A 23,235-nucleotide genomic window follows, 5' to 3' on the forward strand; every position below is an offset into this window, starting at 1 on the left:
CTGTCAGATGTGTGCCGGACAGCTCTCTGTGTGAGGAAACATCAGCCGCCGTCAATGATCCTACGGACAACTCGTGACAAGTGCCGAAGTGATGTCCTGAAGTGAGTTCTTCCAGGACGTCTCACCGCCGAATCGGAGTTCTGCTTTTGATAGTCCACGCATAACGTGAATCCTCACTGGGACCATTGAAGACCAATGATCACGTTGAGAATCCTACGCACCGAACTTCACTAAATCCGACAGTGACCTAGACCATTCAAGCATCATGGCCCCAGATCTGTGCATCGCCCGACACTCAAACAGCGCGCGCGTGGATAGACTGCCAAAGGGCGGGAGGTACATAGCTTTCCGTTGTCCAGCCGAGCGCTGGCGGGCCGAATGGAAGCCTCGTAGACGACTGGCACTGCAGCCGTTGTTCATCTTGGCGTCAAATCCCGGTCCTGCGCTAATTCCTTTGTCATGTAGCTCGTACATCGTCGAACAGGCACTTGCAAGGATGTTCATTCATTTCGAAATTCGACGTTACAATGCGCTGCCTGTATTTCCTGGAGCAGCGGGTCATCCGAATCGCCAAAAGTGCATCAGACAGATCTGTAATGAACTGGAATAGTAATGCTCGTCTTACTTGCAATACTAGTCGGTATGACGCACCAATTGTCGCTCATATTCTTGCACTAAACCAGGTTGGCGTGCCATGTCGCGACACCGAAGGTGACCCAATGCGGCGATAACCTTGGCCAGCAGATAGTTGTCAGATTATCTCAGATATGATCCAGACTATCGCAGACATACCCATTGTGATCATCGGCCAAGAGCTTGTCAATACTTTCAACAGCACTAATCTCGACCCGGCAACAGCAAGACTGTGCTACCCAAGGCGACGCCATCTTCCCCGCGGCTGCTCACTGATCACCACCATTCCAGCCAGGATGATAGCACAAAACACATTGATTTATCTTTTTGAACATGCTGTACAATAAAGCATCAAGACACGGAACACGGAAGATGTCATTACAGTGGAGGAGCCCAAGTCAGGCTTGTGAGGTGAGAGGAACAGTGCCAGAGCTTCAACAGCCGGAGTGACCTCGTGGGCTGAGCGAAGGAAAGGTTCGACAGGTGAGCGAGGAAAAAGAAGTTCTAAAAAGAAGTTCTTCAGTGAACGCATGGTGGACGGGCGACTCGGAGCAAATCGAAGGAAATCACAACGAACAGAGTGGGTGGAAACTGTTGGCACCGAGTATCGACCTGTATAAGCAAATATACTATGTGATGAATCGGTGATGAACCACGTACCGTACCGGTGTTCACGCATTTAGAGAACGACGTTCACGCCTCACCAGTGCCAGCTCCAGCTGAGGGACGACGGCGAAGATGAGCTGCACATTGCTCTTGCAGGCATGAGACCGAGGAGGGGCCAACTCGTGGAATCTCTGTGGTTGACGTTCGGCGGCCTGGCACCTTGATTCCGAGAGCCTTCCTGCCATACTGTTAGTGAGAAGATTGATGACGCAACTGACAGAACTTACCTTGAGCAGAAAAGCTGATCACAGAAGGCCATAGTCTAGGTTGTTCTTGTCGTACTCTGTCTCGCTATAGGCGAGGGTCGGCCAGTTGTCGTGGTCAATAACTCGCTGATTGTTGTGAACTTCGGCACAAAATCTGAAAGGCATGTGATGAGTAATGTTGAGCATGAGCAACGGACAACATACCCCTCGGGATTGGCATCAAAGTCATCCCGAGCACTGCGCGGACACAACATCCGAGCTGTCCCAGGGCAGCGCCAGCCGCGCTCCGTCTTTGCCAGGCGGGGATCTGGAGCGTCGATACTTTCCACTCGAAGGAGGTGCCACTAGGAGAACCTCCTGTTTGAGACGTGCGATGTCATCCCGGATCCGTGCGTGCGCTCGCCACCGCTCGATCAACCTATACAAGAAAAGGGAGTAAGCCATTAGTGGAAAGAGTTATTTGTACCCACGAAGAGCACCACAGATGATACGTCAGCAGGGTGTTTCTCCAGACGCAGCAGGAGAGGCGTGATCCACGGGCAAGCCACGAGTATCCTCTGAAAGACGCCGAGCCAGTGCTTGAGCTCCCATTTGGTGCTGAAAAACGGTGTTAGGCAGTGCAGTCTGCCACCGATAGAGCTGATATAATGTGCATATATGTGTCATAGCATTCGTAGAGTACGCCTGCTATGGCGCATATATGCGCCGTTACGCACAATTTAGCCAGTCCCTCGTCTTCAATTCAAGGTCCTTGATCGCTGAGGTCGATTTCGTGGTTGGTGTTTTGCTGACTTATGGCCTCTGGTACGTTTGTCGCTGGCACGGCCTCGGTAGTCGACGACGGCTGAGGCAAGACTTGCTGTTGCTGTTCTAGCGCTAGCTCAGCCTAGGACCAGCAGCGCGGGAGAGAACTCTTGCTGGCCCGAGGTTGAGGATGCAGAGTTTTTGTGACGCTTCGATGGGCGAGACTGCTCATCTTCTGAGGAGTCGGGGTCGCTTGGTGGAGCCTCAGGTTGCTGTTTCTTCTTCCTCTTGTCCTTTTCCTTGCTCGGAGGTTCTGATTGCTAAGCCGCCGGTGCTAATTTGTTGATGAAATGTGTAGACTTACTAGCGGTACTAGCGGAACCCTATTCTTTTCTTTTGCCCATAGCTGAGGATGGTGTGATGGTGGAGGTACGGAGCGAAGATGCGTTGACGTCAAGACGCGTCAACGACTCGGAGCGTGTCAAGTCCAGACGCATCGGTCACGTGAGCATGTCAGAGACTCTGCGCGTTCTTGACACACCGTTAAATGAGAGTGTCACAGTCTTTGGCGCGGGGTCGGTCGGCGATACGGTAACATCGTGCCAGGACTGGTCGAAGGTCTCGCCTATTGCTGGCTGAATGAAGCAACCTGAGCACTGGGGACCGTAGTTCCAGCCATCCGAGTATAAAGGTATTGCACCGGTGGCGGAATCGCCGTAGAAGTCGTCAATCGTCCCGTTCGTCGTCGTGCCAATGGCCCGTGCACCAGTTGCCACGAAGAGCAATAAAGCAATCACAGATTTTAGACTGTTAGGCAGTGAAGGCAAAGTCATAAAAGAACGAAGATTATGCTGCCGCGCCGATATGAAAGCCTGGGGAGAAGAAATTATGAAAATGACAGACGGACTCTGCAGGACGAAGTGGCCCCGGGAAAGGATACTGAACAGGTCTATTCCCACTCAATTGCTGTGCTGTAATGCCGCGGTACGTCCATCAAGGCGCCTGCCAACCAACTGTCAACTTGACCTAGCATCTCGTTCAAGTTGTGTTCTCTTCGTCACAGAAATCGCCATGCTACTGCGTCGACACTGGAATGTGTTTATGTACATTCAGCAGTGACACAGAGTTGACCCGCTTAGACAGGTAGATGAGCGTGTCGATGTGTTGAACGGTGTAGGTTCCAGGCACGGAGATCAACCAGAAGCGTCCCGTATGATATTTGCACCGTTCATCCAACTTGCGCATTGACGACGCAGTACGTACGTCCGCACGGCGTGCGCGAACCTAGCACGTATACGTATTACTACAGTCGAGTGAGGTATTACGTCGACGTCCCGCCAGCTGGTACAGTACTCATTCGACTAGTCACAGACATCCTACTTAGGGGATACCTAATGATCGAAGGTCGCCTTGTGTGTAAACAGGAAGATTCAAGGACAAGATAGAACTTTGCTGCCCATGCTACGCCACATTGTGCATGTCATCCTTCCCGATCCCCCGCTTCCTCGTAGGCCGGTGGGGGAGCCTTTATGTCCGTGTCAAGGGAAACACGGTCTGCCCGCAAGCTCATATCATTCACCTGCCTTTGCAGTGCCCCGATCTGTCTCTGTAACGCGGAGACGTCGTACTGGATCGGTGGCGCTATGGGCGTGTCAGATACGTCCACCGTGGTAGATATTGCATGCTGTGATTCGATGATCTGCTGGTACGTCAATTGCGGGTTGCCTGCTGTGTACGTTATGGTGGCACTTCCTGTTGCCTGTCCGGTGTCTCCGTACCGCTCGGGCTGCGGCTGCGGGGTTTCGGCCTCAAGCCCTGGAAGAGGACCGCCGGAAGGTGCCGTGCGAATTCGTGCAAAGTGACTGCTCGACGAAGTGTCTATGGTGGTTGTGGGGGAATAGGAGGTTGTGAAGTCGCCAGGGGTGTCGTCGAAATGAGTGTGTGCGGCGATTGGCTGCATGCTTCGCGACAAGGCATCCACGCTCAAGGTAGGTGACGTTATGTCTGTGCAGTGTACATCCAAGCATTCACTTGTCGCAAAAGCAGGATTGCCTACGGCTAGGTACGCTCCCTCTCCCGTGCGCACAGGCGACGTCCTGACCCTGGCGAGTAGCCTCCGATCGCGGTCCACTCTCTTCGACCTCTGTCTGCGACACACACAGAGTATGATGGACAGGAGCACTACTGCAGCAGCTCCTCCGGCTGCTGCGCCCACGATGGCAGCAATAGATGGATGCGACTTTGTCGGGTTGTCGGGGGGGACAGATATTCCTCCCGGAGAAGTCAAGGACGGGAGAGGAGAGGGGGTCACAAGCACACTGCTTGTGACCGTTGTTCGCAAGCCAGACACCGGGGTGATGATCGTCGTCGGACTACTGGCTGGTTTGACCGAGGATGCACTGGTAGTCACTGTATCCCCATTGCTTGATGTAGTGAATGTAGTGCTCGATTCGGAATTCGAGGATGATGAGCTGGTCCCTGATGTAGCTGGCCCCACTGGCATGGCAGGAACTTGAATGGAGTCGTATCTGAAACAATATGAGGAACTGAATCCCGTTGAACCTCTCTACACTCACGTGTACTGCAAATAGTCGAAAGCTATCCACGACCCTGCTAGCACAGTCATCTTCAAAGTGTGCTCCATGTTTGTCAGGTTCGTGTTGTCGTACACGGTCACATTGTAGGAGAAATCGCCTGTGGTTGCGTCCAAATTTGTCGGGATGTTGACATACGTTTTGACCTTCTCGCCGTCGAGTTCGATATCGATGTCGGTGGCTGTGATAATAGCAGTGCTGTTGACCTTCTGGGCCATGATGCAGTATACCCAGACCTCAGTACCTATGCCCCATTAGACATTAGACACCTCATTGAAAACCACGCGAGCCCGTACCAGTGAAGCTCATGGAGACGACATTTGCACCCGCGGCATTGGGCAACAATGTTGTGTCGTGCCAGCTTCCCTTGAAGGCCTTGTCTGTGTCCGGACGCAGGCTGCAAGGAGGACAATCCGGGCCATAATTCCATTCTGCATCGGACGTATTCGTGTACACGGGCATGGCCCCTGTGGAAGAGTCACCATAGTAGTCATCGATTGTCCGGGTTGTGGGTGTTGCTCGCACGTCCACTACTGTGTTCGCGAGTAACAGAGAGAACGTGAGGAGTCGGATCCCCATATGAGATAAGAAAGAGCGACAAAATGAGCGGTGGGGCGACATGGTTTGCTGCGGGCGCACGCTGGCTGCGTAGAGATTACGAAGGGGGGGGGGACGGAAGGGGCTGTAGAAACCATTTAAGGCACGAGAATATCAGTCGAACTATCAAGTAGATGCTTCCCTGTTCAACTGCCCAACTCACAGTAGCCTGTTCATTACGCTGAGAAAGGTTCCGCATGATCCTGAGTGGTCCGTTTTCAATTGTACGGGGAATGGTTGCGGAGTATGCGCCACCTCGTTCGCGGACCTCTGCGTCGTGCCAGTGCAAGCATCCTTCAGACGTGTGCCGGATAGCCGTCTCTGTGAGTCAAATTGAGTACAAACATCAGTATGAGATCCGCCGTCAATGATCCTACGGAGAAATGATGACACGTGCCGAAGTAATGTCCTGAAGTTTGTGCTTGTAGGACGTCTAGACTCTCACCGCCGAATCGGAGTTCTGCTTTTGAGAGACCGTGCATAACGTGAATCTTCACTGGGGCCATTGAAGACCGATGATTACGTTGAGGATCCTACGCACCGAACTTCACTAAATCCGACAGTGACCTAGACCATTCAAGCATCATGGCCCCAGATCTGTGATATTTTGCATGCATCGCCCGACACTCAAACCGCGCGCGTGGATAGGCTGAAGGGCGGGAGGTACATAGCTTTCCGTTGTCCAGCTGAGCGCTTGCGGGCCGAATAGAAGCCTCGTACACGACTGGCACTGCAGCCGTTGTTCCTCTTGGCGTCAAATCCCGGTCCTGTGCTATTTCCTTTGTCGTGTAGCTCGTACATCGTCGAACAGGCACTTGCAAGGACGTTCATTCATTTCGAAATTCGACGTTACAATGCGCTGCCTGTATTTCCTGGAGCAGCAGGTCATCTGTCTTAGAATTGACTGAAATCGTGTGGCATAAATCTAGGGGGAGGGTCTGGAACCGATGTCAGTTGACACTGGTATACTGACGAAACTAGGGATTTGGCGAGCGACTGCGGCTTACCTGGACCGTTACTACTCTGATGGTTGTTCATCTCTTTCCTCTTCCTCTTCTCGAGGCTCATATGCTGGCGGAGCCTCTTGAACGAGCGTAGCTTGCTCCGCCCGAAGTCTCTCAACCTCTACCTGCAAAGCCGCGATCTCCCGCCTGAGTTCTTCGTCACCTCGCAGGGAACTGCCTATCACGTTCGGCTGGGTAGAAGCAATGAGGGTCGTGGTCGCGCGGTGATCCGTCGACTGCCGTCGACGCAAATCGGCCACCGTCTGCTCGATTTCCCGTATCTGGCGGGAGAGCTCTCCGAGAGGCGAGCTGCCACGGTCAAAGCCGCTGGTGGGGGACATAGAGAAACTCCGGCTCGAGTTCGGAGGAGGGGATGGAGGCTCTGTCGACCCGGACGCCGAGCGAAGCACAGACGATGGGGTCTCTGTCTTCCGGTTCTGCGACGTGAGCGGTGCAGTCGACGTAGACATGGCCGACGGCGAGAGCGAGTCCGTCTCGGGGGAGCCGGTGGTTTTCGGACGAACGACGTTCAGAACTTGCCCAGAGTCGTTGGAGCTACCCACTTGGCTTGAGCTGGAGTACGTGAAGGGGCTGATAGCAATGGTTTTGGCCTCCTGGATGCCTTCACCGTCCGGCTCGATAACGACTCGGGGTGACCTCCTCTGTTTCCGTCGCCGATACAACAGACCGATGGCTAATGCGACGATTGCCAGGACGCCTATCACTCCTCCGATGACCCCGCCGATGATCGCGCCGACGCGACTGTGTCGGTCTGGAGCTGGTGTTGGGATGCCGGGGCCTGTGGGGTTACTGGTCATGGAAGTCGTGCTCGAGGAACCATTCGGTTGCGGAATTAATGGAGAGCCTGAGGATTCATTGGTGCTTCGCTAATCGTCAAAATTGAGGTTTCATTCAGAGGGGACTGTTGACGTACGTATATTGTGCCCAGTCGAATCCCATGTATGTCGCACCAGTTGCGCCCTGTGGCGTCATGACAATCGTATGCTCCCCAGCCTCCAGCGATATGTTGCTATAGGCGGTGACATTGTAGTAGAACGAATTATTGGTGCCATCGGCCTCGTGTATATAGAACCCGTCCTTCTTGCCGTCGAGCTCGAAAGTGACGTTGACAGTCGTGATAGCCCCGGTACTATGGTTCAGGAAATTGGGAACCACGCAGTATACCCAAACGGCAGTACCTGATGAACGAAGTTCCTCAGCGGCACGATGCAGCAAAATTGGCATAGCAACGAACCATTGAACGAGATCGTGACATTTTCGGGAAATGGATCATTTCCGAAGGCGGTGGCTTCGTGCCATGAGCGATCGAACAGGTCATCGACGGACGGTGTGATGGTGCACGTCGAGCAGGTCGGACCATACTGCCAGCCCTCGGTGTAGATCGGTTTGTTTCCTGTTACGGAATCGCCGTAATAGTCATCGATCGTTCTGTTCGTGGACGCCGCCAAGCTGCAATGCGAAATGAGAAGCAGCACAGTGATCGCCAGCATCGTGACTTGTTTCAAAATGCGAAGCGTGGAGGACATCTCTTGCAGACGGCGGGCGACTTGCGCAGTCAGACCACAGTCGAAGGTGCAAGTGGGCGACGTAACAGCGTCTCCTCAAGTGCAATACATATCAGTACTCCCGGTGCGGGACGAATAGCCTGAGCTATCGCTGTGAACCCAAGAGGGCCGATCGGACGGGCATCGTGTTCGGCCAGGCTAGGGCTGTGGTCATCCGACAGACTCACAGTACATACATGTGGTCTACATTGGCTGTGTATGGCCTCAATAGCACCAGATGAGAAGATCGTTCGGAGGCGTCGATTCATGTTGAACCTAGATCTTCCGCGACGACGTTCCTGAGCACGTTGCCCATGAAGGCTGCGGTCCATCTCTCTTCTGTGTCCATCACCTACGTCCGCAGATGAGTCACAGTGTGACGGGTAAACGGAGGCAGTCAGGCATGAGGCTCACTCACATTGGACTCGAATGGCGCTGGGACAGTCTTTGTTAGGATAGGAAGGTTATGTGCTTCCAAGTGAAGGCTCACCAATTTGGCAGCAGGGTTTTCTCACATAGAACGCGAGTGCTTCTCGTTCAGGCATAAACAGGCGGTTTGCATGAATGTGCGGCACCGAAAGACCAATTCAAGTCGCGGCCCGTCAGTGAATAGATGGGGACGACGGCCACGCAAAGCAGGGGCAGAACAGCAGTGTTCTCAATGAACAAGGAAGTATGAGAAACAAGGAAGTACGAGAGCATAGTCTCGTTGAGGCACGAAACTGACGACGGGCCACACCAGAGAAGTTTGCGTATTGGAAGCTAGCAGCGACCGATGCTCCGTTGAAACCCAGTACCTGTCACAGAGTCGGTCGAACCACTGGACGGACCTTGCGATACCAAGATCAAACCAAATTCGGACAGCCATATGAAACTCTGATAACGAGTCGCCTCATGGCTGAGAACTATTCCATGGGAGGAGAACCCGAGGACATTCTATGTGCAGACGGTTGGTAAGAAGTATGTGGACCACTCGCTGCACTGACTCACCCACGACCTCGTCGGAGCGTCAGATAATCATCCCAGCTGCACGGCGGTAGAGTCAGATACCTCAGCCTCGAGTGAAGAGAAGCAAACCGCACTATTCAGCTCAGCTTCTCCATGGCCACATGTGCTGTATTGCAAACGTTTGAAGCGAGGCCGCGGCAAGAGGTGCCGGTGAGTCCTCAGGCCTCAGTCCACTTATCGCCTTCGACTCCTGTACGTAGGCGTCCCGACGTCCGAACCGTTGGTGAACATTGGCGAGCGAGGAGGGGTATATGACTGGGAATAGTCACAGCACTAGGGAGTACAGAGACAGACAAGTTTTATTCAACTTAACGGATGGTCGTGAGCGCGTTGTGCCAGTGGAAGCTGTTACTGTAGCGCTGGCGCCGAACGTTTGAACAAGCATGGCCGCCGTCGGACCGGCCCGGACGAACCGATCTCTTCCTCCACACTTGTCCGACGTAAGTAGCGGCGCTCGTTCACTCACCTGAACGTCTTCTCCAGCAAAGAACTCAGTCTAAATAACGATCTTTCGCGCATGAACGTATCTTCTGTATAGCGAGGCCGAAAAGCGGCTTGATAGGACTTGTTGACGCAACTACCGGAATAGTTCGTTTGGCTGACGTTACTACGCTGGCACTGCAGGGCGGCAGGCTTGGGAGATGTTGCATACTGTGAGTCTCAACATTTACTTCACTTCAGAAATCTGAGGCTACCGGAGCTTTTCGTAAGTCAGTCAATCTATAGACTCATTCTCCACGGCATGATTCATTCAGATGTAAATACTCTAGTGCATGTACAGTACTATAGCCACGACTCCACAGCACGGCGGCCTTACTCGAGGACCATGAACTTGAGCTTCAACTGCCCATCGACTTCCACGGGCTCGCACCTGACCTGGTCCATGTTCTCGACAAGGTAATGTGCGCCGCAGCTCTCGATCTTCTCGCGCTCATGCGACGTGCAGACGGCGACGACGGTGGCGCCAGACGCAACACCCGCCTTGATCCCAGAAGGCGAGTCCTCGAAGACTACGCAGTTCTTGGCGTCGAAGCCGAGGCATTCGGCGGCGAGCAGGAAAGGGTCCGGCGCGGGCTTGCCAGCCTTCAAGCGCTTGTCGTCGGCGGTGATGGTGACGGGAGGCGGGGTAATCCCGACGCGAGTCATGCATCCGTAGGCTGAAAGGGTTTCGTCAGACATCAGTGGGCCCGCCATACAGAATAGAACGCACCGTAAGTCTTAGCACCAGACGTCGCGACTGCGTACCGGCCGTCGGGGATAGAGGCAATCATTTCCTTCACTCCGGGAAGGATGCGCACCGAGCGGTCGACAGCGGCGGCCTCCTGCTGCCAGGCCTCCAGAGCGTGGATCATACTCTCCTTGCCTTCTTCGGTGTCGAACATGCCCCCCTCGATGGCCGATTCACGCAGGGCTTGACCAACCTCCAGAATCGTACTGACCCGCTGAAGAAAGGCTGGGCGAGAGGCGATCGCTTCCCCGGCGGACGAAGACGACCTGGAGGACATGATGGAGGACGCCTCGGAGCCGCCGCGCGAGAGGGTTGGTGTAGTCACGCTGGAGTCGACGGGCGTTGCGATACGAGAGTTGCGGCGTGAGCCGGGGCCGTGCTTCACATAAGCGTCGGCGAAGAACAAGATCGATTCCTCGAACGCCTGAACCTCGTCGTCCATCTCGTGAACCTCGATGGAAGGCTTGAACTGAGAAAGGTTGTCGATGGCACGCTTGCCGTGGGTAGCGGCGATTACAGAGGCTGGGTCCTGCCCAATGTCCTTCGCGACCTTGCTCCATGCAGCTTCGACCGCTGCGATGGAATCTGTAAGCGTACCGTCCTGTGCAGACGCCAGGTGAGTCCTCGTGGCATCTAGCGAGGGAAAGCAGACACCCACCATATCGAATAGAACGGCATCGGCGAAGAAAGTCTGCGTGCCAGCAGAAGACATGATTCGCAAAGCAATAGAAGTGGCTATGAGTGTGAAGTGAAGGGGAGAGGATCGTCTAGCGATTGAAGTTGTGGGTACCGGAGGATACAGCTGACATTTATAGTGCCTAAGCCGCGGAAAGATCTCAGTCTTGACTGAGGGCGGCGAACATGGAGCGCGGCTGATGACAGCTAAGTCCAACGTTCGCAAGGCCATTGGATCATGTCATTCTGTTCACAACTGAGCGGTCATATTGAGAGCGGCACTCCATCTTGGGCATTGACCTGAGGGTCTCCGAGTCAGAACGAACGCGAACGTCCTGTGAGTCTCACAGTCGCACTCCCCAGTCATGTCATGGAGACGCGCTGAATGGCGAGGCGGCGGGCCAGCCGCCCTGAAATATGATATTGACTAGTTGTCAGCATTGTCCAGGGAGGACGTGAGGTCCACTGCTTTGGTCCTGGCTACTTACTGGTGTATATTGCGTATGATCAGGCCTCAGGATAGATCAGAATAACTTCCGCGAGGTACCACTACCGAGGATGCGGACGAGGATTATGGAATGACGTCACGGTTACAGATCTTGAGAGTCGAACTACTTAGTGTCTTCTCGAGTGTGTGATCCTTCAGACGAAAACAATGGGAGTAAAGGAACAAACTAGAATTGAATGCTGCTGGCAAATATCGGAATGGTACCTCGATCCGAGTCAACTTCAAGTTGAAGCTCAGCGCGCTCGAACCGAGGCGCTCTGACGCGACCTGACGCGACGCGACCTTTCCACGTGCCATGAAATGCGGCACACGCTGCCTGAGTCGATCTTGTTTTGACCTTTGTTCAGCCTTACACACTCATAGTAGTCTCGCTGGTGGCTTGCCAATAATCTCAACACTGTGCGAAACAAAGGCACTTGGAAAGCCCAAGTTTCTCAGAAGGTACAGCGATCCTATACCGCCTTCGCCGGTATAAGCCAATCTGGAGATTGTAGCGCAACTACGGTACGCACAATGTCTGGGACAATGGCCATCCTTGTTCCTCATCCCAGTTTTAGATGTCTCTGCAATCCCTCAACTTCGATGTCATCGAAACTATCCTGTCCTACGTCGAATCGCGAGATGCCCTGCCGCTCATGACCACCTGTCGCGCACTACATATGCCCGCGATGCGGCGGCACTTATTCGAAATCACCCTCCGTTGGGAAGACCCCCGCGAGTGCCAGAACATTTTGCAGTTCTGCGAATATATGCTCGGCGATCCCAAGGTCCGCGCTCGATGTCTTAGAGCGCTGACCCTCCTTCCCCGGCCCCATCGACCAGCCGCCGTGCCTATCTTCGACCACCTTGCAGAAGTCATTCGACACGCGACCGGTTTGCGTAGGATAGTCTTGGATTATGCGGACGATAGCTTCCTCGACAGTTGTCCCACACTCGCGGATGCACTCGCTGACGTGGAGTCGCTCGAGACCATTCGCTTCGACTTCGTGTCTACAAGAGGGGTGGCGTTACTTTCGCGTATGAAAAGCCAACCGCGATCAGTCCAATGCTCAGTCAATGTCTTCAGGCTGCCATCGCAAGGCCCGACACGATTCCTGCATAACTTCGTTCAGAGCCTGACTTTCTTGGAGCTCTATGACGCACTCGATATTCTAGCGGTGGACACAGAACCCCATGCCGTATGGCCCCGGGTTCGCAAACTCGTCTTGCAGGACGAGAAAATCAGGCGTGAACATTGGCAGTTCATATGCCGTGCGTTCCCCAACCTTCGTACACTGCGCATGGGTGGGATGTTGCTCGACACTGCGGGCACCTGTGCCGAATGGTCAGAGATGGATCTCGTTCAGACGAGGAGTCCACTCCCGTTGCGGTGCCACGTACGTTGCGTCGAACTCAATATCAGCCTGGATAAGCAATTTCTGTCCCCGCACAACGTCGCCGACTATCTCGAGATGCTCGGGCATAGCTCGCCCGTTGCGCTGACCTGCCACCTCAATGACCGCATACTGGACTATCTGCCTGTGCGACTGCCTCGTCTGCGATTTCTCCACTTGGCGACACACGATTTGGAGCTACCGACCGAGTTGGGCGGTGTTGCCAGATGGGTAGATGCCACACTGGTGAGTCCTGCGGCCTGCAGGTTCCTTCACCCCATGCGTTGCGATGATGACATGCGCTGTTCTCTAGCTGCGTCTTGCGTCTTGCCTTGCCCAAACACAGGTCCGCACCGTCATCGTTGATCTTCCCCATAAATGTACCAACAGGCGGGCCGAGCTCCGTTCGCACGCCGAGAACATCGCGACGCACGCTCGGTGTATGGAACTCATCGGTCTACACCGCCACGGTTATCAACAAAGCCTCCATGGACAGGTGCAAGATCGGCAAGACTGGAGATCCTTGCTCTGCAACTGGTACCATGTGACATCGAGGACCGATGATGGCATCCCACAGCTGAGCAGAGTTTTCCAGAAGGATACACCGGGATTAGTTCCGCTCATTCAATCTTGCAAAACGCTCGGGTGACGCGCAAAGACCAACGTGAGGCAGTAGGGCTAGTAGATCTGTCCGAACCGCAGAATTGACAATCTATCCATTGAGTAGATATGTGCTGTGTCGCTACATAGTAATGAGTGAAACACGTTCATTGTAACATTTTCGTCATGCTACAGTCACATAGCGCGTCGAGAGCGCGCGCGCGCGAGTGTTGATGATTTCGCGACCATGACCTCTCCGCAGATATGGCTGGTGCCTCGGGACAAGCTGGCCGGTTTCATAGATCGACTCCTCTGACACCAGCAGCGGGTGATGCAGTCACCTCGGCCATCTGCGCCAGGAGTACTAGTCGGACCATAGGTATCCCCAGTAAGTAGGTGAGTCGCGGCCCTCGGGCTGAGTGAAGCACCGATGCGGCGGGCATACTAACTGTGATAGACTGTGATGTCCATAAAAGCGGGACACCGGAAGGACCGGATGCTCTGGATATTCTCGCAGTTGGCATGTCCTTCACAAACCTCTATCAAGCGCCCCCGCCTCTGCCTGCTCCCACAGAGTCAGATCTGTACGGCGCAGATCCTTATGACATCAACTATGTCTTCCCCCTCGACCTCCAACTCCTCCAGAATGATCGCGTGCGCCTAACTCCGTTCGTCCCCGAGCGCACGGTGCCCTTTTATGGGACGCCGTCGGGCCCACCTTCCCTGACCTGTTCCGCTACTACCCCATCTTGTTCACCACTCTCGAACAGAACCTCGCGTTCTTCGAGCGAGCGTACCGCTCGAACCCCGAATGCGTCCTGTTCGCGATACTGGACAAGACCACGCCCGACGACTCGCATCCCAAATTCGGCGGGGCAGCTTCGCCGGCCTCATCGGCCTCATCCGCACGTCGAGGGCCCAACTCACCACCGAGATCGGGTACGCGGTCATTTTCCCCGAGTTCCAGCGCAAGAAGATCGCATCGAACGCAACGGCGATCCTCCTCAAGTACTGCCTAGAGCTCCCGACTGCGTCCCCTCCGGGCCTTGGCTTGCGACGTGTCCAGTGGGGTGCGCATTCGGACAACGTAGCCTCTATTCGGGTCGCGACAAAGCTTGGGTTCAAGATGGAGGGGACGCATCGCTGGGCTTACATTAGAAAGGATAGGATGGGTCACACGCCGCGCAAGGGCGATCCGTGTCCCGGACAAGGCGGATTCGACATTGTCATCCTGTCGATGTGTTGCGATGATTGGGAGGCGGGAGGAAGGGAACTGACACAAATGTGTATTGACGAACACCGTATATAGCTGAGTGGATGCAACAGATGCCAGGTGCTTTGCGAACCATAGGCACGCAAGGCTCAGTCGTAGCCAACCTTACCGGGCACCACGCCGAACGCAGGGCCGCCTTTGCCAAACAGCGCGCGTAGATCTGCCGCAAGTTCATGGGGCTTCTCATGCGCAGCAAAATGTCCTCCGCTCCCATGTTCAACCTCCAACACGATGTTGCCCATTGTACGCGCCCAGCTGTGCCCAGTGCCGCCGTCAGTCCTTCATGACACGATGGTGATGGGGGCGAAACACATACGTCTTAGGTGGACGAAGGAGCTCCTTGGGGAAGAAGGATATTCCTCCTGGAACAGCACACCACGGGGCGCTATGGTTTGGATTCTCCACCACTTTCGCTTGTTCATAGTATATCCTTGCAGAGGCGGCAGGGCCCGCTCGAGAGAACCAGTAAATTGAGATCCACGTCAGGACTGACCATCGGTATTTAGCTTCGCACAGCTGTGTATGAGCGGGTTAACGCACCCTCGTCGTCCTCCCAAGGATAGTCATCCGACCAGAGCACGAGCTTCTCGTACATCCACGCGAGCAAGCCCGCAGGCGAGTCCGCGAGGGAGTACCCGAGGGTCTGCGGCTGCGTACCCTGCTCGGTGCTGTAGCCCCGTCCTTTCTGCATGAACAACTCATTGCGCTTGATGCGTGCACGTTCGGCCTCGGTATAGGGTGTGAGCAGATGCTGAAGCCAGAGCCGAGGGAAGCGCGAGAACGATGGTGGGCCGATCGAACTAGAAAGCGAAAGTGGTAAGTACAAGGATGCAACGAGTCAAGGCAGGAAGGCACGGACGAAGTATCGTTTGTATGCCATGCCTTCACGGCTTTAACGCCATAATTGGCTGCCATGGTTCTGATGACCTTATCACGTATAGTCAGCTCAAATGACAACAGTTGGACGAAGGATGCCGACTTGTGAGCCCCAGTCTCCTCCCTGCACCACTTATTCGAGCGCCGGGCTGTCAGCATCGAACTTGAGAGATACAGGCAAACGGCTGCGCACCGTATTCAGAGTAGCCCAGAGCAAGCATGAGCTTGTGACATGTCTGGAATATAGCGAATATGTCAGTGAAAACGTTTACATTTACCGGGCCCTTTGATACGTACCTCAGCATACTGAACAATCGCGAATCCCTGTTTCTTCACACCCTCAGAGAAGCCAAAGTTCGGCAGACTAGGGGCAACGACGTGAAAGCTGGGGTGATCTGGTGACGCGGAGGTCAACAGCGGGAGCAGCTTCTGGACCTCGAGGAAGTGACCGGGCCCTGACGAGCAACCATTTAGGATCTCCTTGCAGTCAGTGTCTCGCAATACGTGTAACGTCACATACATCCGTGCGAGAACAGTAGCGGAATCGCATTCTTCACTTCGCTCTTCTGATGGACGTAATGGACGTTCAGCGTGCCAAAGCCCTCCACTTCGACGTCACGCGTGAACTGGGGATCTCGTTGATGCTAGCCTCTGCAGCGCGCCAGTCATACCCGTCTTTCCACCTCGCAACGAGCCTCTTCACATTCGCAAGCGGCACGCCGTAGTTCCACGCCGCGTCGTCCAGCTCGTCCGGGAAGCGTGTCAAGTCCAGTTTCTGGCGCAAGAGCGCAAGGTCAGCGTCCGGAACGGATACGGTGAAGAGCTGTGGCTCTGCCAGTGAAGCGGCCATGGTCTTTAGGAGAGCGACTGGTGTGCTTGTACAGAGTCAGTCTTAGCCTTTATATAGCCATCCCTACCTCTGAGATTATTGGTCAGAGAACTAGCCAAGACCGAGCGAACGATCGCGGACGCTATGACCTAGTCAGATTGTCAAAATCCGGAAGGACTACTCCCATCATCGATTCATCATGCAATTTCGCGGGTTTAGGACGAGATGCATCGTCGCGACACGCGACCTCGACGCGTGACGTAACGCGTCTTCTGGAGTCTGGAGCGGATGTAAGTAACCCCTCTTTTGGATAAATTCACGAGAAGATACACCTGCCACTGGTCAGCTGAGAGACCGACGAACAATGAACAGATACTGCGGCACGCTATGCCATGTGGGGTACGATAAAAGACACGAGTGACCAATAGCCGACGAAGAACACATCTGTGAAACAGGTTCCAATTGCAGGGAGAAAAGACCAAGGCATGTTGGTTTGCCCGCCGTTGAGGCCCCATTCACGACTTTCAGTCGTAACCAATCCTCCCTGGCACGACCCCAAACGCAGGCCCGCCCTTCCCGAACATCGCGCGCACGTCCGCTGCGAGGTCCTCCGGCTCTCGTGCGCAGCGAAATGCCCGCCCGCAGCGTGCTCCGACTCGATCACAACGTTCCCCAGCGTCCGCGCCCACCTGTGATTAAGTCAGATCATCACACGGACGGTGGAAGGTGAGTACGCACGTCCTCGGCGGCGCGCTGAGCTCTTTCGCGAAGAACGACAGCCCGCACGGGATCGAGCTCCACGGCACGTTCGTGTACTCGTTCGCGTTCGTCACTTCGTAGTATATCCTCACGGACGCGGCGGGTCCCGGCCTCGAGAACCAGTACAACGATATCCACGTCAACACTACATCGACGCTTCAGCCCCTTCATCCCATAGCAGAAGGGCTGACCGACTCACCTCGTCGTCGTCCAGGGATAGTCGTCTGACCAGCTCACGAGTTCTCGTACACCCATGCAAGTAGGCCCACGGGCGAGTCCGCAAGGGAATACCCGAGCGTCTGCGGCTGCGTCGCCTGCTCGAGGAAGTAGCCGCGGCCCTTGGTCATGAACCACGCCATGCGGGCGAGCCCCGCGCGGTCCCTCTCCGTATAGGACGTGAGCGCGTGCTGTAGCCAGAGTCGCGGGAATTTGGTGAGCGACGGAGGGCTGCGCGCTCTAAGGACAGGCATCATCAGCGAGTGCACACGTACTGACGAAGGGGACGTACCTCGGAAGTTAGTGTGCCAGGCCTTGACGCTTTTGTGGCCGTACGCTGCGGCGAGCTTGCTGGCGATCTAAAATCCTTAGCACTGCAGCTCAGGCATGCCGTGCACTAAACGTACGAACGAGCCCCAGTCTCCACCCTGCACGACTGGTACATGTATGTCAGGACAGTGACACCGACAAGAGCATGACACGCACCATACTCCTCGTATCCCAGCGCGAGCATAAGCTTGTTCCCCACCTCCGCGTACTGGTCGCCGCGGAACCCCGGTTCTTCACTCCCTCCGAGAACCCGAAATTAGCAGATTGGGTGCAACGACGTGAAAGCTCGGGTGGTCCGCGGAGGCGGCCGTCAGAAGTGGCAGCATCTTCCTCACCTCGAGGAAGTGTCCAGGCCCTACGCGTGTCCGTGGTCATGAGCGGTGCAAGACATGTGTTTGCATAGCACATCCGTGGAGGAACAGCAGCGGACCGCGTTCTTCACCGCACTCTTCTGGTGAATGTAGTGATGTTCAGCGTCCCAAACCCGTCGACGTGATTCCCTCTTGAACTGTGGGATTTCGTTGATGCCGCTCCGCCGCCGCCATCATAGCCTTCCTTCCGCGCGCGACGAGCTCTTGAGTCTGCGAGGGGCGCGCCGTAGTCCCACGCCGCGTCGTCCAGTTCGTCAGGAGGCGCACAAGTCAGCTTCTGTGGAGGAACTCGAGCGCAGAGTCGGGACACATCGTGAAGGCTGCTCTGCATGTTATGTGTACCTGCAGACAGCGAGCTGAAGAGTGCAGGCCGACAGTAGTATAGTCTATATATGTACCGTGCCGTGCGTGCGACACTAGCTTCTGTGAGGCCGACATCTGAGACTGATCTGAGATTCTGAGTGCGTGAGTGCGGCTGAGTCAATGAAGGCGAAGGTAACTCACGATACGCGCGTGGCGCCGCGGGGCCTCCTCCTCCTTGCGACGGGTGGCTGCTTACGACGCGACATTCGTGTGGGTTGATACTGTACACATGCTTCTATTGGCTGCAACACTGCTGATTATATCATATGGTGTTCATAGTGTTATGTAAGTGCTTGCAGACTTTGGCAGCGGCGGTGAGGCCTGCTGAGACGAGACGCAAAAGCGGCGAGCACATAGCGGAAGAGTGGCTACAGTCCCCAGCAAGTGACACGCGCCAGGCACACCTCCAGCGCAGCAGTCTCAGTGCTTGCCTTTTGAATTTGATCTGTTTAACTCGCAGAGGTAATAGTTGACTGAGTCGGAGTCACCGAGGAACCGCCACGCGAGGATCTGCGACACGTCGCTTCACGCGGAAAGGCAGCGATGTGTTTTAGGTACAGAAATTGCGGCGGACAAGTCGAAACGGACTGGTGGGACTGGTATGCATCCAAACCATCTAGCGGATCATCTGGGACAGCAGGGTGGCAATGCGACGAGTGCGATGCATAGGCGCGATAACATTCCGGGCACGAAGGATCTGAGTGGCGAAAGTGTACGCATCCACTCACGCCAGCCTGCTCAATCGACACTAATGACCTGGAGGTTGAAGCCCGCGGTCAGCACTCGTCCCGAGGGCCGAAGGAAAGCTCGTCTTTACTGCGGGTTTGCCCCAAAAGTGGTCGCTGCGGCGCCGAGGCTGGCCGTGCGCAGGCGGACGATGCAGTCTAGATGCCACATTAGTTCGACACCAGTTAGGGCTTTATGGTCTTACTGGGATATACATGCACTGTGCACTGAGGAGAGTGTTCTTAATGAATGGAAGATCGCGCTGACGAGTACATAGCAGCAGCGAGTCTCGTCCCATTTATGTGTCTCAGGTCGCAGGAGGAAGCGCGTTAGCCAAGCGCGAGCACCAGGAACACGGGTTTTCTGCGTTGAATCGGAGAGATTGGCGGCGCCATGGGAGGTCGCGGGTGACAAAAATCATCGAGAGCTCTAGCCTGGTGTTCCGTCGAGTTCAGAAGACGCAACGTGCCTAACCTGCCACTGATTACCTATGCTCGATCGTGTCTCGCCTCGCTCGGATGCCATCACGGGCGTAAGGATATATCGGGAGTGATGCTTGAGCCGAATGGCCTCCTTTGAGCTAAGCAACTCATGCATGTGCAGGCGAGGAACGTGTAAGAGCAGCAGCAGCGAAAGAGCAAGTGGCACTATTGCGGCGTAACCCGGTCGGTCATAGCCTGTATTGGACGAAGCTCACAGAGTGTAGGTTGACATCCCGAGAGATGTCGATGAAAGCTTGACTGCAGGCCTCATAGGACTTGTGCAGACTCTGCACAGTGCAAGAGGACCATACGCGTTGGGTGGCCCGACCGTCTCGCATCCACGGCCAGGCGCTCTATGGGCGCCTGACACAACTGGTGGAATCCGTGATGCACTACGCACGAGTCACAGCCGGTGGCGCGAGGCTCGCCAAGCGGCATCTTGGTCGATTCAAAGACATGCCCAGTCGCCATGGCTGCACAATCCTTTCTCTATCTAACGACCATCATGTTACCTACCCGTACAAGTATGCTGCTTGACTGCCCCGTGTGAAGCTACTCTGACGACGAATCGCAGGTGTCCAATCTTCTCCATCCACCACTCAGGACACTCCATGAGTTCTTTTCGTGAGTGTCCAGCCGATCGCTCGATCGATGCTTCTCGCTTACATTGCTCTTAGGTTCTGCGGGAATCTCGTCTATCGAACACGATGTAACGAAGCAGACCGCTACCGTCCACTTTGGAAGTCGTTGCGGCGAAGACCGCGCTGGCTCAACGGCGGCAGCCTCGACGGCGCAACGCTCGCAGTGACAGGCGAGAAGGAGCACGTCGACGAGAGGCCAACGTCTGCAGCGGGAGGGCCAATTCGAGCAGATGACAAGCCCCGTGCAGCCAGTGAGTGAACCTGCCGATCCTCCACGACCGAGACTGATTCCGTCTAGTCGCCGCGGAGTACCTCGCGAAGGCTCCAGCTGCACGACCATATCCTTCAGCGCGCGATCGAGCTCGACATAAGCACGGCATCTGTCGCGCTCCTCAACTACATGAAGTCGCTCGACAACACCTCGGGGAGAAGGTCGTCGGGCGGATAAGACCATCTCGGCCACGTCCAGGAGAAGGTCGCGCAGCGGCGCAGCCAAGGCGCTCGACGAGCAGAAGGGCTACTCCAAGCAGGCGTCCGACGTGCGTGCTTCCCTTTGACACTGTTCTTCAGAACGCTGATCGTCTGTGTCGCTGCATACTACACTCGCGCGTCTCGTCACCGTGGGCCAGACGTCTTCCAGTTTTACACTTCGACGGAGCAGGTCTCGACATCAGCGAGGCGAAGCGCCTCAAGGGAGCCAGGGTCAGACCAGAAGCCCGCGGACGTCGGCACAGCTTCCACCGGGGTCGGCACAGCTGCACTCCTCTCGACCCTGCCGTGCAGACAACTGAGAAGCCGCTCGTGTAAGGATATCCACGTCGGAATGAAGAAGCTGAAACATCTAAATCTGTATGTATGCTATCGTTACCCTAGTGACGAAAGAATGTGTAGTGTATGATGCTTGGGCAACGTGAATGATATAACAATGCGCACGTCGCTGTTCTAGATTCTTACTATGCGAAAGCAAAATACAATGCGTCAGGCGTGGACAGAGCACAACTGCTCACTTACCAAGGCTTGTGTCTGTAGTATGTACTCATAGTAGTCAACGCGGAGCGCGGTCGTCCGCCCTCATCTTCGTGTGGGTGGCGAAGACAGTGAACCACAGAGCCTACGAAACGAGCTAAGGTTGGGCAGTCCGGCGTAGCCGGAGCGGATGCGGAGGAAGAGACCGGTGACTGCACTGTACAGCCACCGACGCGTCGCGTTGGCTCGCGGGTCTCTGAGTCCACGACAACACCGAAGCCGGCTCATACTGTACTACTCAAGTTACCCTGCAACCTCTGGCAGTCACATACATACCACCCGTGAATCCTCGTCCTCTAATGGCTGGTTTCACCGCGACTAAGTTAAAGACGCGACTATGCGCGCCCTGTCAATGCTAAGTAGCAGCCGGTACAATCATCACTGTTATCGCCGGAGCCTGGTAGTCGCGCGGAATAAAGATATGGTCGAACAAGTCACAGCGACTTGCTTATTGAGCCGTGATCGAGCGTCGAGCTGCGCTGGATAAAAGCTTGGTCTCGAGAGTCGGCGAGTGACCCGCTCGCCACCAGAAGAGCTGCCAGCGGACTGAGTGGACCAGAAGACGCACTCGAACCGTGCTGCATGATCGACCGAGATGAGCGTGTGAACAGCGCGCCTGTCCTCGAAGCTCCGGATTTGGCGGAAATGTTTCCGTCGTCGTTGCCCGAGCAGCCTGCCACCGAGTACGTGACTCCACTGTTCACCCGGTAAATGCAATGGCGACTGACGGTGTGCACTTAGGGTCAGCTTCGCCGATGCAACGCTCGTTTTCCCTGTCGTCGTGGCGCAGCATCGCGTGATTCTAATCATCCAACTAGGTCTGCGTTCGAGATGGCAGCATGGAATAAGGTCCTAGTGGTTTCACGCTACAAGCATCGACACTCATGGTTTGACAGTCGAAGCACCTGCAGTCCTCTACAGGGCCGTTCCAGTTCTCGCAGTGGTTAGCAGAGCGCGGAGACCTACCATTTCGCCTTGAACATCGTCAGGTCCTGTCATGCTTGTGTTATCATTCTGTCCGTGGCGACTGCGGTCACCCGAGACCCGATGCTTCATTCCAAAGAGCGTACGATATCGACGTCTTGTCGGTGATGTTGCTGTTGTTCCCGCAGCCTATGTACGATCACTTCCTCGAGGCTTGGGCGACCATGCTTATCTCATTGCAGCTGTACACGTGCACGCTCAGCGTCGCGGCGACTGTTCTCATACGCGTTCAGCGGTAGCTATACGACACCTAAACGCAGTGCCTCGTCACCTGGGTGTATACGTCTATCGGGACTATGGCCGCTGGCCACGTACACATGATCCTCTGGATGCCTCGAGGGCCCTGTTGTGGCGTTTCGCCCTGCTCACCTCAGCGCGTATTACTATCTCATCCCACACCCTCTTGCCCTTCGACCGCGGTGAGCAGGTTATACACCAGTCTCTGTCAGCTATAGCTGACCAAATAAACAGAATCCATGCCAACCCTCAGCGGAACGACGACGTGGCTGTCGTTCGTCTTCTTTTCTTCGTGGACGAGACCAGAGACGCCTCGCGCGTAGACACTTTCGCTTGACAAGCTGCGCCTGCAGACTACGATGAGGCGGAGAATTTGAAAGGAGCCTTACGTGGTCTTTCTCCTCGAAGACATGAGTAAGATTGATGAATGCAACTTTGCAGGAATCGATCCCTCCATCTAAGAGCGCAGGCATCTTGCTGGGCCTGAAAGTGTGGCGTGCGTATCCTATTTCAACTCGTATCACGCTCACTGTTACTCATGAGCAGGTCTTGAATGATCAAGATGTGCTTCCCTCTCGCAGGCAGCGTATGTCACAACGCCCGAGATCTATCTATCTGCGGTCACCTAATACTGCCTACAGACTGCTCTCAAATTTGTAGCGCCGCTCAGTATCAGATACCTTCTCGAGTAGGCCTTCATGCTCTTAAAAAGCTGTTGTCT

General features: G+C 55.2%; 7 protein-coding genes across 7 annotated transcripts; 2 read left to right on the plus strand and 5 right to left on the minus strand.

Annotated features, from left to right (window-relative positions):
- Window positions 1-3,399: 3,399 nt before the first annotated feature.
- B0H18DRAFT_685913 (uncharacterized protein) lies at window positions 3,400-5,779 on the minus strand. The gene is made up of 3 exons (XM_048039173.1): window positions 5,140-5,779; window positions 4,826-5,087; window positions 3,400-4,777 (listed from the first exon to the last, which is right to left on the minus strand). The coding sequence occupies exons 1-3, from the start codon at window positions 5,462-5,464 to the stop codon at window positions 3,730-3,732; spliced, it is 1,635 nt and encodes a 544-aa protein (XP_047888661.1). The 5' UTR covers window positions 5,465-5,779; the 3' UTR covers window positions 3,400-3,729.
- A 427-nt stretch (window positions 5,780-6,206) lies between these two features.
- B0H18DRAFT_1033069 (uncharacterized protein) lies at window positions 6,207-8,159 on the minus strand. Its single transcript, XM_048030150.1, has 4 exons — window positions 7,700-8,159; window positions 7,379-7,643; window positions 6,448-7,326; window positions 6,207-6,378 (listed from the first exon to the last, which is right to left on the minus strand). The coding sequence occupies exons 1-3, from the start codon at window positions 7,989-7,991 to the stop codon at window positions 6,459-6,461; spliced, it is 1,425 nt and encodes a 474-aa protein (XP_047888662.1). The 5' UTR covers window positions 7,992-8,159; the 3' UTR covers window positions 6,207-6,378; window positions 6,448-6,458.
- A 1,644-nt stretch (window positions 8,160-9,803) lies between these two features.
- Window positions 9,804-11,276, minus strand: B0H18DRAFT_1033079 (HAD-like domain-containing protein). The gene is made up of 3 exons (XM_048030151.1): window positions 10,904-11,276; window positions 10,228-10,846; window positions 9,804-10,174 (listed from the first exon to the last, which is right to left on the minus strand). Exons 1-3 carry the CDS (start codon window positions 11,150-11,152, stop codon window positions 9,831-9,833), a joined length of 1,212 nt encoding a protein of 403 aa, XP_047888663.1. The 5' UTR covers window positions 11,153-11,276; the 3' UTR covers window positions 9,804-9,830.
- A 498-nt stretch (window positions 11,277-11,774) lies between these two features.
- Window positions 11,775-13,584, plus strand: B0H18DRAFT_1033080 (uncharacterized protein). Its single transcript, XM_048030152.1, has 3 exons — window positions 11,775-11,869; window positions 11,923-13,047; window positions 13,115-13,584. The coding sequence occupies exons 2-3, from the start codon at window positions 11,986-11,988 to the stop codon at window positions 13,448-13,450; spliced, it is 1,398 nt and encodes a 465-aa protein (XP_047888664.1). The 5' UTR covers window positions 11,775-11,869; window positions 11,923-11,985; the 3' UTR covers window positions 13,451-13,584.
- A 689-nt stretch (window positions 13,585-14,273) lies between these two features.
- On the minus strand, window positions 14,274-16,400 carry B0H18DRAFT_1200114 (alpha/beta-hydrolase; the record flags this gene model as incomplete). The annotated part of the gene is made up of 9 exons (XM_048036112.1): window positions 14,274-14,929; window positions 14,991-15,162; window positions 15,215-15,474; window positions 15,534-15,601; window positions 15,654-15,682; window positions 15,744-15,786; window positions 15,848-16,005; window positions 16,071-16,157; window positions 16,178-16,400. The coding sequence occupies 9 exons, from the start codon at window positions 16,398-16,400 to the stop codon at window positions 14,764-14,766; spliced, it is 1,206 nt and encodes a 401-aa protein (XP_047888665.1). The 3' UTR covers window positions 14,274-14,763.
- A 503-nt stretch (window positions 16,401-16,903) lies between these two features.
- B0H18DRAFT_1200218 (uncharacterized protein) lies at window positions 16,904-18,386 on the minus strand (the record flags this gene model as incomplete). The annotated part of the gene is made up of 8 exons (XM_048036113.1): window positions 16,904-17,068; window positions 17,118-17,283; window positions 17,338-17,594; window positions 17,630-17,713; window positions 17,762-17,790; window positions 17,841-17,924; window positions 18,020-18,039; window positions 18,127-18,386. 8 exons carry the CDS (start codon window positions 18,384-18,386, stop codon window positions 16,904-16,906), a joined length of 1,065 nt encoding a protein of 354 aa, XP_047888666.1.
- A 1,627-nt stretch (window positions 18,387-20,013) lies between these two features.
- B0H18DRAFT_1033099 (uncharacterized protein) lies at window positions 20,014-21,266 on the plus strand (the record flags this gene model as incomplete). Its single annotated transcript, XM_048030153.1, has 8 exons — window positions 20,014-20,150; window positions 20,230-20,250; window positions 20,304-20,451; window positions 20,477-20,518; window positions 20,596-20,699; window positions 20,752-20,799; window positions 20,838-21,012; window positions 21,051-21,266. The coding sequence occupies 8 exons, from the start codon at window positions 20,014-20,016 to the stop codon at window positions 21,072-21,074; spliced, it is 699 nt and encodes a 232-aa protein (XP_047888667.1). The 3' UTR covers window positions 21,075-21,266.
- Window positions 21,267-23,235: the final 1,969 nt, after the last annotated feature.

Source organism: Fomitopsis serialis (assembly GCF_022376445.1).
Source record: "Fomitopsis serialis strain Sig1Antser10 chromosome Unknown B0H18scaffold_95, whole genome shotgun sequence".
Classification (NCBI taxonomy): Eukaryota; Fungi; Basidiomycota; class Agaricomycetes; order Polyporales; family Fomitopsidaceae; genus Fomitopsis; species Fomitopsis serialis.